The following is an 11,687-nucleotide window of genomic DNA, read 5'->3' on the forward strand; positions in this document are numbered from 1 at the left end:
CCTGCCCTTTTCTTTTGCATGAGGGAGAATGCCACCCAAATAGGAGAATGGGCTCTCCTGCCTATGGGCTCCAGGAGTCTGGAGATGAACACAATGACCGGTAGAAGAGGTAGGGACACTGGAGGGGAGGGCAGCAGGCTCCCGTTTTCTGCCTTGTTCTCTCCTCATTTCTCGGGTTAGAGAAATGTCGGGTTCACTGTCAGAACCTAAAATTCCTTCATTGTGCCTACAGCAAGGCGACACTGGGGTCAGGGCGCACAGTGTGTGTGTGTGTGTGTGTGTGTGTGTGTGTGTGTGTGTGTGTGCGCGCGCTCCTGCCTGCACTCAGAATGTCCCCCTTTCTCTCAAGCTCTGCAGCTGTCTGCGGTGAAACTGCTCGACCTGGTGTCCTCTTTCTTCCAGAAGTCTATGCCCCCTATGTCATCCCCTCCGTCCCCAATGAGCTCTCCCTTTTTTAAAATCTGTAGCCTGAGACTCAGGCTAGTGTCCCACTCCCTTCTGGGTGGTGGTTAATTTCGGGGGCGGGGGCGGTCCAGAAGCCCTTCTGAGAGGCAGCCTCTCTTCCTCGTCCTCCCAAGTTTTCAACACCATTATTTGGGGGATTGTCTCGATGTGGGCCTGAGTGGCTTGACACCGTCTGGCCTGGCTTTGAGGTTAATCCTCCAGGCCCAGTACAAAGCTCAATTTGATTCCCTCGAAAGTCTGCTAGTCTCCGGTTCACCGGGTCCAGTCTTGGCCACGCTGACAAGGAGGGGCCAGGCAGGGACCTTGTTTAAGATCCTGGGGGCAGGGGGTGCATGTAGGAAGGATCCCGGGAGGCTAATAGTGGACTGACTCTGAAGCAATGGCGAGAGCTTCCCGAATGCCTCCAGGCCCTGCCTGTCTCTGCTTCCTGATCTCTAGGCCTTTCCACTGGGGCTTCACCCACTTAATAACCACCCGCAGAGGGGCCAGGCCCGCCTCGCTTTCAGTTCAGTGTGGGGACGTTGCACACCGAGACCCACCCCCTCCCTGCGCAGCCAGCCTTCCCCCAACCCCAGTGGCATCTCCGAGCACAGGCGCCTCCGCGTCCTCCTCCGCCTCCTCGTGGTCCAGGGGGCCGGGGGAGCGGAGCCATAGAGAAAGCTCCTTAATAAAAAGTCGTGTCAAGTGATTGGCTGTGACCTCTGCCCTCCTAGCCTCGCGCCCGGGGGCTCCAGTTTAACCCTTCGTTGTCCGCCCAGTGCTTGAGGAGGAATGAATGAATTGCCTTGTGCTCACTTCAGGCGTTACCAGGTACTACTCGAACCCAGAGCTGAGTCGGGGTGGAGGAGAGAGCGGCACCTCCCAGTCACCCAAAGGAACGCCTGAATTCTAAGCCTGATCCAGTTCAGGCTTCAGTGGGGTCCAAGTTTGACTGCCAGTTGCTGGGCCCCAGTTTCTGCTCAAGTGGGGTCTCCAGATGTCTGGCGCCGAACTGTCCAGAGCACCGAGTTTGTAGAGGGCTAATAGGAACTGGCAAAACGGGACCCGTGTTTGTCCTTCAGGCCGTGAGAGCGGAGCATCCATGACTAGGCGAGGCGTTCCCTGTTCTTGCCATAGCATAAACCCTGTGCTTGTCTTCTGACGCTTCCCCGTCCGCCTACTGATGAGGGAGAAGGGTATCTTGGCCCTTAGAGAACCACAGACCCACCCACAGTTCTAGAAACAGGCGGATTCGGGAATGGATGGGGATGAGGTGGCCACAGAGCAGGGCCCCCAGGTGGGGTGGAGGGCGGGACGGGGGCGGGGCCGCCTTATGCACCAGCTGGGTATAAAAGCCTAGAGCGCCCGCGCCCAGCGGCTGTGCGATTGTCTTCCGCGCGGCTCGGACCCCGAGTGGGAGGATTAATTTTGTAAAGGGGACAGAGAAGTATCTTTGGGCTAAAGAACGCAGCGTCCAGTATTCCAGCTGAGGATCTAAAGAGAAAGCCACCTTGCTGCCACTATGCCTAACTTTTCTGGCAACTGGAAGATCATCCGATCGGAAAACTTTGAGGAATTACTCAAAGCTCTGGGTAAGGAGGTTTTCGAGCGCTGGGAAAGGGGCAAGAAGGGCGTTGGAGTCCTTGAAGCTGAGGAAGTGAAGGCCTCAAAGAAAAGGAGGACTAATCAGAGGTGGGTGCTTGGGAGTCTGCGTCCCAGAAAAGGGGCGTGTCGGATACCCAGGGTCTGGGGCATCAGGCCCGGGACTCTGAAATCCTATTTTCTGAGGCTGGGCGCCCACCAGTGCCAGCTTCAACAGTGACTCAGAGGCTGTGAATCAAGTAGAAACCAGAAGCACGAGATTAGATTGTGTTGGGGAGGGGCGATGGCTAGTCTCGCCGCCTTGACCTGCTGACTAGGGAGGGCACCTGGCCCAGCTCTGAGAATCCGGTATACAGGCAGGGAGCCCTAGGAGACATTCCAAGCTCTTTCCACGTCCTCTAACAGTAACCCAATCCCCGCGACAGGTCCCTGACTCCCAACACTTGGCCCCGCCCACCAGGTGGTCCACCGCTCAAGCTCCCTGACCCTCCCCCACTTGCTTGCACTTTCCACTATTTTCCCGACCCCACCCCCACCTGTGAGACAAATATTTTCCTACAGCAAACGGCTCCAAAGCCCTAAAATCGCTCTGGACAATTACCACTTTCTTAGATTTCAACAAATGTCATCGTGTGAAACACCAATCCCCATTTCCGAAAGTTCCTCTTAGTCAGGGACCAGCTGTACCCCGAGCAGCTGGGCTGTTAGCCAAGGGTGGGAACACAGACTCCACTAGACCGGCCCTTCGGACCTAACCTGCCCACTTCTGCTGCCCTCCAGGATGGGACTGGCCTGGAAGGTGAAGGAAAGGAGAGGCTTCTGAGGGGAGATGGAGTTAGCCACCCCAGGGAGTGGAAACAGCTCCAGAGCCTTCCATTTCTGGACTGGAGAGGAATCCCGGTTGGGCTGGGAAGCGGGGGGGGGGGGGGGGGGGTAGGACACGACACCCTTTGAAGAGTTAGGGACTATACAAGAGCAAGTCTGGGGCTAAAAGGAATGTCGCGAGGGAGGGGAGGGGAGGGGAGGGCAGCAGGGCCCCAGTTCTCGTCTTTCTTTACTGTTAGTCAGCTCTTTGTGTCAGCTAACCGCAATGTTTCTTAGAGTCATACCCATTTTTCTTGCTCCTCCTTTGCTGGAATTAAAGATCAAAGGACAGAAATTTTCTTTTCAGAAAATCTATTTCCATTTCCTCCCCATTTGCTTTGAATTCTGGACCCCCTCCCTGGTGGATGTGGGAGCCTGGCATCACCCCCAGGTTCCAGCAGAGAGAAAGACCCAACCCTGTTATCTGCCTTCAGATTGTTTGTCCTCCCTGTAGGGTCTCTTAGAGCCACGCGACTTGCTAGGGGGCAGATTGAAAACAGACCTGTTATACAAACTGTCCTGTGTCAGCCCAGGTCATCTGAGCCAGGCCCCCAGCTCTGCAGGCACCAAGGATTGGGTGGAGGGCCGTGTCTTCTGAACCCAGGCTCTGCAGACTCCCCAGTTTCTGCTCTTTTGTTCCCCGCTTTGGTTTTTCCAGACAGGGTTTCTCAGCAGCTATGGAGCCTGTCCTGGAACTTGCTCTTCAGACCATGCTGGCCTGGAACTCATAGAGATCCAACTGCCTCTGCCTCCCAGTGCTGGGATTAAAGACGTGTGCCACCACCACCTGGCAATTCTATTCAATAGTGGATATTATGGAGGAGGCTCCTGGTTCACCATGGTAGTCAGGGCAACACAGCAGGTCTTGTGTTAAGACTTGTGAATTGGCCTTGGGACTGAGTGCAGGGTCAGCTTTCCGCTCAGAAACTGTTGCAGAGGGGCTGGAGAGATGGCTGAGAGGTTAAGAGCACTGACTGCTCTTCCAGAGATCCTGAGTTCAATTCCCAGCAACCACATGGTGGCTCATAGTCATCTGTAATGAAATCTGGTGCTCTCTTCTGAAGGAATGTTGTATATAAAATAAATCTTTTTTTTAAAAAAAGAAACTATTGCAGAGCTATGGAATGCATGAGTATGTGTGTGATAGCAATGGTCTACCCTTGAAGGGCTGGTTCTCCTTCACCAACAGAGTTGGAGAGGTTGGGGTAGAGCCTTGTGTTGGTGCCCCTACCTTCTGGTTGTGTCTGCAGAGGGGTATTCTCCATCTACACAGGCCTCTTCATAACTGGGGACAAGGAAGGGACAGTATATGAAGACACAGAGAGGGGCTGGAGAGATGGCTCAGAGGTTAAGGACATTGACTGCTCTTCCAGAGGTCCTGAGTTCAATTCCCAACAACCACATGGTGGCTCACAACCATCTACAATGACATATGGTGCCCTCTTCTGACATGGAGACAGAACACTGTATTGTATATGTAATAAATAAAATCTTTTAAAAAAAGAAAAGAAAAGAAAACACAGAGACCCTGAATATACAGAAGCCAAGTGGGAAGGCCTAGAGGATCATGGGGCTTGAGACCGCAGAGTGAGGAAGGGGACACTACCCTTTTCTTCCCCCTTCCTCTTCTCAAGACAGCAGAGTATTCCTTTGAAGACCTGGAAATGTCACAGAAGCCCCAGAGGCTGTCTGGCGCAGGGACCCTTGTCCAAGCCTAGTTTCGACTTTTTGTTTGTTTGCATATATTACTTGCACAAAATAATGGGTTTCACTATGTTCTGGCTTCTTTCTTTCTTTCTTTTTTTCTTTCTTTCTTTCTTTCTTTTGGAACAGGGTTTCTCTGTATAGCCTTGGCTGTCTTCTTTCTCTGGAGACCAGGCTGGTCTCAGTCTCAGAGACTGAGGCCTTGCTCTGCCTTCCAAGTGCCAGGATCAAAGACGTGTGTCATCACCACCTTTGTCTTGATTTTTTTCATTTTATTTGCTTTTATATACAATAATATTATCAGAAAACATGAATGTGTACCTGACCTTGTGAATCCTAAATTCTTAAACACGGAGCCATAGGACCTTTTGAAGAAGCTGCTGTCTCCATTTGATAGCTAAGGGGTGTGAAGCTGAAGAAAGTTAAGCTCTCTGCTCAAAGTCACTCAGCTTGGAGTGGGGAGTATCTCAGCTTCTGGAACTTACTCCTCAAGCCTCTGACTTTCTACAGAGAGAAGTATCTTTCTCAGTTGAGAATCTGTTCCTCATTTTTGGGAGGGGTAGAGACTGTACAAATGAGGACCTAACCTCATGCCAAACAGGGTGGACAGCTGGGACAGAGAGGAAAGTAACCTTGCTTGCCTAGTTTACCCTGCAAGTGGGCACAGGGCATTTAGTAACTCTGATCAGACGACCTTGGCCGGTCTCTCGAGCCTGGTGGTGAAAGGCAGAGTGTGGTAAGTTGAATTCTTGTCAGAAAGCCCATGGGGGAAGCTGCCCTAAGGATGCTGGGACTTGGTGAGTCCCATCCACTACTGGCCATAGCCCAGGTAGTATTCTCTACCTCTCCTCCCTCTCCTCAACCTCTAGCCTCTCACCACTGCCACCTCTATCACCATCCCCAACCCCCTCACCTACCTCCCCCACACCATCAGGGCTCACTGTCTCGGGCAGGGTGTGACGGGGCCACTCTTCTCTCCCTGCAGGGGTGAACGTCATGCTGCGGAAGATTGCCGTGGCTGCAGCATCCAAGCCAACAGTAGAAATCAAACAGGAGGGTGACTCTTTCTACATCAAAACCTCCACCACTGTACGAACCACAGAGATTAACTTCAAGATTGGGGAGGAATTCGAGGAGCAGACTGTGGATGGGAGAGCCTGTAAGGTGAGGAAGAGGGAGCCCTGCCCCCCATCCCAGTACCTACTTATGCTTCTCAGTGTCCAGTTTCCCTAGACTCTCCTCAGAGAGTCTCTAGGAAGTGTAGGGTACTGGAAAGGGGTCTCTAGTCTCCCTTTCATTTGCATTAGCACTTACTGTGAGCTCAACTCATTTGGCCTCTGATCCCTTCCAGAGTTTGGTAAAATGGGAGAGTGAAAACAAAATGGTGTGTGACCAGAGACTTCTGAAGGGAGAGGGCCCCAAGACCTCCTGGACCAGAGAACTGACCAATGATGGAGAGCTGATCCTGGTGAGCCCCACCCCACCCATCCCCTGGAAGACCCCTGCTGCCTTCAGCCTTCTCTGTCAGGCTCCACACTGCAGCTGGTTCAAAAGTGACCATGGTCACTTTCCTCAGCCCCCTGATGGGGCTGTTTGGAAATGCTAACCCTTTTTGTACAACAAAGGTGTGCCCACGGGAGTTCACAGTTTTCCAACAGGCTATCCTGACTGCTTCTAGACTCAGGAGGAAGTGGGTTTCTGCTTGATCCCTAGCAATGATGCCCAAGCATTCTTGCATCTGCTCTTACCTGTTTGGGCTTGGAAGTAAAGCTGTCCACTTCTCAACCCTCCCTTACAAAACCAAGACTCCAGGTGCCTCACCAGCTAACTACCTCTATCCTTCCAGACCATGACGGCAGAAGACGTTGTGTGCACCAGGGTCTATGTCCGAGAGTGAGTGCCTATCGTCCAAGAGCTGCCAGAAACTTCTTCCCCTCCCTCCACAGGTCGCTAAGCTCCCTCCCTTGTCTATCTTACCAGCTAGCTCTCCCCTTACTCCTGAAGGTCACTCTTCCTCCCTTCCTCCAGGCTTTTGTCCTCTGCCTCCTCTGTGCCAGAGCGGAGTTGACTACAAAAGCTCGAAACCCCTTCCACCGCCTGTGGCCTTCCCAGGTCAGCAGGCTCAGTTCCATCCAGGGTCCTTCCTGGAGAAGACCGTCTCTCTGGCCTCTGCTCTTTATCCTTGTAGTCTGTATGGTTTAGAATATTTATTTGTTGATTTTATTAAACTGTTTTAAAAAGTAAAATCCGGTGGTTCCCTGGGCAGTGGCAACAAGGGGCCCTGTTTCCCTTTCTGAAGTGCAGAGGGAGAGGGTGCTGTCCCAGCAGGTCAGCCATGTGCAGTGTGTCTCACTTGCCTGTCTCCTCTGTTCTCTTCCCCAGCCCTGGTTTCCTAATCAGACTTCTAGGGCACTGACTCCCACTCTCTCCACCTGTTTTTCATAGTGGCAACATGCACCGGCTTCCCACATGGTTTCAGATGAGCCAATTAACATCCAGGCTGACCTTGCTCTTGCCTACATCTCTCAGAGAGGGCTCTCCTGCCAGTCAGCACCCTGTATCTGCCAGTGTCCTTCCTCTACACCTCCAGATATCCCACATACCCTTTCTGCTCCTGGCTTCCCCATCTCCCAATCTCCTTAGGTGTTCCTGAGCCTGCAGAGTACATACTCAAGTGTTCCAAAAGTGTGGTCATAAGCAAGTTACTCAAACATCTGTGGGCCTCTTTTGTTTTTAGAACACAAAACTATCTTAAAGCATGGTGGCTTGTACTTTTAATCCCAGCATGTGGGAGACTGGAGCAGTCAGTGAGTTCAAAGCCAGCCTAGTATACAGTGTGACTCCCATCTCAAAAGAACAATAACAGAGCTGGGGAGATGGCTTAGTGGGTAAGTGCTTGCTATGCAAGCATGGGTACTCAAGTTTGGATCCTTAGAACTCACATGGCATAGCTGGGGATGGTATAGCTAGATGTAGTAGCATTCCTTCAGGGAGGTAGGAGGCAGAGACAAAAGCTTCCCTGGAAGCTCATGGGCTAGACTGGTGGACAGAGTGATGAACAAGAGAACCTATTTCAAACAAAGCGGAAGGCAAGAACCGACACCTGAGGTTATCTTCTGACCTCCACTTGTGACATGGTATGTGTCTGTTTTCATACACACGTGTGCAGACACACATGCTCAAACACAAACAAACATATATCACCACCGCCACCAAAACAAAAACAACTCAGGACTGGACATAGCTTGCATAGTGTGTATGCCCTGAGTTTTATCCCCAGTACACTTGAGGTTGGTGCTGTAGTTTAGTGGCAGAACACTTGGCTAGCATGTGCTAGGCCTGGAGTTCCACCCCTACCACCACAAACCCAAACCAAACCCCACAAACTCGCATGATGTCTGGCTTATGTACTAGTAAATTCTTCCTGGGTCCAAAGTCTCAAAGACTGTCACTGCCTCTTATCCCTTGCTCATCTTGCTCATCTCTTGAGTTTTTGCACTGTCCACATTCAACCTTGACCTCATCATGCACCTGTCCTCATCAAAATGAGCTCCCTATGCAGCCAAGCTTACAAAGTTACAGCCTGGGACACCGACAGAGACATTCTCTACCTGGGTTCATCTCTTCACATCGGAAGCCTTGAGGCTCTGATTAGACTGCAGGACTGTCCTGGGGCAGTCGCTCTCAACAGGGCACAGGTCTAGTGTGGGTCATAGCTGGACCCGAATCACACACGGCCAAGGAACAGGTGGAACACTGATCATTCCTCAGAAACCCGAAGGGTAGAAAGGCATTTTTTTTCAATGAAGAAGGTCACTATGATTCCACAGTTTTTAATTCACAAAGCAGTGTTTATAAACACTCACAAGGTGCTAAAGTTAAAGAAAATCAAAACAACTCTGAGATTCCATCTTACACCTGTAAGAATGGCCAAAATCAAAAACACTGATGACAACTTATGCTAGAGAGGTTGTGGGGGAAAGGGAACACTTCTGCATTGCTGGTGGGAATGCAAGCTGGTACAGCCCCTTTGGATATCAGTATGGCAATTTCTCAGAAAATTAGGAAACAACCTTCCTCAAGACCCAGCCATATCACTTTTGGGTATATATCCAAAGGATGCTCAATTGTGCCACAAGGACATGTGCTCAACTAGGTTCATAGCAGCTTTGTTTGTCATAGCCAGAAACTGGAAACAACCTAAATGCCCTTCGACTGGAGAATGAATAAGGAAAATGTGGTACATTTACACAATGGAGTACTACACAGCAGAAAAAAATAACGGCAGCTTGAATTTTACAGGAAAATGGATGGAGCTAAAAAACATTATTTTGAGTGAGGTAACCCAGACACAGAAAGACAATTATCACATGTACTCACTCATAGATGGTTTTTAAACATAAAGCAAAGAAAACCAGCCTACAAACGACAATACCAGAGAACCTAGACAACAATGAGGACACTAAGAGAGACTTACATAGATCTAATCTGTATGGGAAGTAGAAAGTAGAAAAAGACAAGATCTCCTGAGTAAACTGGGAGCATGGGGACCTTGGGGGAGGGTTGAAGGGGGGAGGGGAGCAGAGAAAAATGTAAAGCTCAATAAATATCAATAAAATGTATAAAAAAAATCTCATGAAGCACTTAGCAATGGGAAGTTTTAAAAAAATTGATGGTTTAGAGCTGGGCCTGATGGTGCTGGAGATGCCGGCAGGAAGATCAGGGGTTTGAAGCCAGCTTAGGATACTTGAAACTCGGCCATAATAAAACTAAACCAAAAATGATGAGTTCAGCTAAGCTTAACAATGCACACCTGAGTTCCTGGCATATGGGAAGCTAAGGCAGAAGCAATGACTCCAAGTCAGAGGCCATCCTGCTCTACATAGGGAAACTTGGCTCAAAAACACTGGGGGAAAAAAAAGGCCAGGCATGTTGGTCTACACCTTTAATCCCAATGCTTAGGAAGAAGGGACAGGTTGACTTCTGTGAGTTCAAGGCCAGCAGTCTACATTGGGAATTCCAGAACAGCCGGGGCTACACAGAATGACTCTGTCTCAAAAACGTTCCAAAACAAAAATAGCTAATGAGAAAGCTCAACAGGTGAAAACGATCGCTGTGAAGACTTGGCAACCCGAGTTTGGTCCCTGGAACCCACAGTGGAAGAATCAACTTCTGAATGTTGTCCTCTGACCTTCATATGTGTGTCATGGGATGCTCAAACCCTCGCTCACACTATACACAATAATAAATACACCAAAAACTGCTCTTTTGGCCAACCCATACACTAACACTGAAATGAAGTATATCATATTTTTCAGAACATCAAAAGAGGGGGTTTCTACTTCTCTGATTCACTCTGCATAATTCTATGGAAATCTTCAAAAGTTATTATTTTAGCAAGGGTTTGGGTGGATGCAGGTCAGCAACAGAGCACATATTCAGCATGTACAAAGCCTAGGTTTCGGGCTGGAGAGATGGCTCAGTGGTTAAGAGCATTGCCTGCTCTTCCAAAGGTCCTGAGTTCAATTCCCAGCAACCACATGGTGGCTCACAACCATTTGTAATTAGGCCTGGTGCCCTCTTCTGGCCTGCAGGAATACACGCAGACAGAATATTGTATACATAATAAATAAATAAATATTAAAAAAAACAAAGCCTAGGTTTCCATCACCAGCATTCCAGAGCCAGAAACAAATCAGACAAAATAAAACAATAATTACCGTAGCTACCTCTTCATGTCCAAAAGGAAATATAAACCAGTATTAGATGACCTTTAAGTGGCCCTTACCCTTTCTGCATTCAGCTCCTTCAAGAAGGCTTGTAATCTTATCCACCTGTAATCCCTCTGTGTGTCTCCCTAGCTTGGCTCTGGGTAGTACAACAGCCTTCCTCTCAGTTGGTATTGTCATTTTAATCTCCATTGCTTCCTTTCCTAGAAGGTCAGGGTGATTTGGGGCCAGGTACAGGCTTTGAAAGGGGTTTTAGGTGTTTGATTTGGCTCCTAGGAGGAATTGGGTTAGAGAAATGGAAGAGTAATTGAAGGGCAGGCAGGAGCCTAGTGCGATGTTTGGGCCCAAGGTAGAGGAAAGTATGGTAGAGAATGTGGATCCTCTCTGCAGACGGGATGAACTGGAGAGGTGTGTTTACTGAGTTGGCCTTGGGACACCTGCCTTTGGTGTTTTCCCAAATTGAAAAAAAAAATTCTGTTGAGGACTGGCTGCAAAAAGGGTTTTTCTCTCCCAGCACTCAGGAGGTAGATGCAGGGGGATCTCTGTGAGCTCGAGGCCAGCTTGGTCTACAGAGTGAGTTCCAAGACAGCCAGGACTGTACAGAGAAACCCTGTCTCAAAAACCAACCAACCAACCAACCAACCAACCAACCTAAATAAATAAATAAATAAACAGGGTCCTTCTCCCTCTGGTTTCTTGCTGGAGTTCACAGCTCAGCTCCAAGCTTTAGTTTCTTTCTTTCTTCCTACCTTGTCTGTCCTCAGCCTTCAACATGGCCTCTCCTCTGCCTGTCATTGGTTCCGGGGTCTGGAGCTCAGTGGATTTGAGCTCCTCAGTCTGATTATAGGCTCCTCAGGGTCATGTACTTACTGAGAGCTATGCAGTTTGTCCCTCTGGCCCCTTCCCTGGGCTCTGTCATAGCTAGGGACACAGGGAAGTTACAGTCCTGGTTAGGGTGTTCCCCCTGAGGCTCCAGCTTCCTGCCCTGCTGCAGCTGCAGAGCCTCTTTTCTCCACCTTACCTAAATAAGTCTTCCTTAGTCAACAGAGCTGCTGGGAACAAGGCCCTCAAAGGGGCCCTCCACTACCACATCCCTGAGATGAGATTCTGGTAGGGCCTTTTCTCTCTGAACCCCAAATTTCCAAGACTTTAACCATAGGAGGACCAAGATAGCAGAGTGCCTCAAACAAAATGGCATCCAGGAAGCCAGAAAGAGAATGGACAGAGACAAGGGAAGGGAAAGAAGATGGCAGGGGTACTGCCGGGCACTGGCAGTCAGGCGAGAAGTGGAACCAAACCCTTCTTATTTCTGCCCTCCAAGAGACAGGAGCTTGAAATTAAGGA

The 11,687-nt window shown here is 49.8% G+C and overlaps 1 protein-coding gene across 2 annotated transcripts; it reads left to right on the forward strand.

Annotated features, from left to right (window-relative positions):
* The first annotated feature begins 1,966 nt into the window (after window positions 1-1,966).
* Crabp2 (cellular retinoic acid binding protein 2) lies at window positions 1,967-6,588 on the forward strand. 2 transcript variants are annotated; one of them, XM_038311935.1, is made up of 4 exons: window positions 1,967-2,036; window positions 5,600-5,778; window positions 5,966-6,082; window positions 6,461-6,588. In XM_038311935.1, exons 1-4 carry the CDS (start codon window positions 1,967-1,969, stop codon window positions 6,509-6,511), a joined length of 417 nt encoding a protein of 138 aa, XP_038167863.1. In that variant the 3' UTR covers window positions 6,512-6,588. The 2 variants fall into 2 exon arrangements, with proteins under 2 accessions (XP_038167863.1, XP_038167864.1); XM_038311936.1 differs by lacking the exon at window positions 5,966-6,082 and having other exon boundaries at window positions 6,461-6,511.
* The last annotated feature ends 5,099 nt before the right edge of the window (window positions 6,589-11,687 follow it).

This window comes from Arvicola amphibius, chromosome 14 (assembly GCF_903992535.2).
Source record: "Arvicola amphibius chromosome 14, mArvAmp1.2, whole genome shotgun sequence".
NCBI classification, from domain to species: domain Eukaryota; kingdom Metazoa; phylum Chordata; class Mammalia; order Rodentia; family Cricetidae; genus Arvicola; species Arvicola amphibius.

What these genes read in the sequence shown, in the direction of transcription:
- Crabp2 (XM_038311935.1), top strand. Translation starts at nt 1,967, where the DNA reads ATGCCTAACTTTTCTGGCAACTGGAAGATCATCCGATCGGAAAACTTT. An exon ending in TGGATGGGAGAGCCTGTAAG is followed by an intron (nt 5,779 to 5,965) that starts GTGAGGAAGAGG and finishes GATCCCTTCCAG; the next exon opens with AGTTTGGTAAAATGGGAGAG. An exon ending in ATGATGGAGAGCTGATCCTG is followed by an intron (nt 6,083 to 6,460) that starts GTGAGCCCCACC and finishes CTATCCTTCCAG; the next exon opens with ACCATGACGGCAGAAGACGT.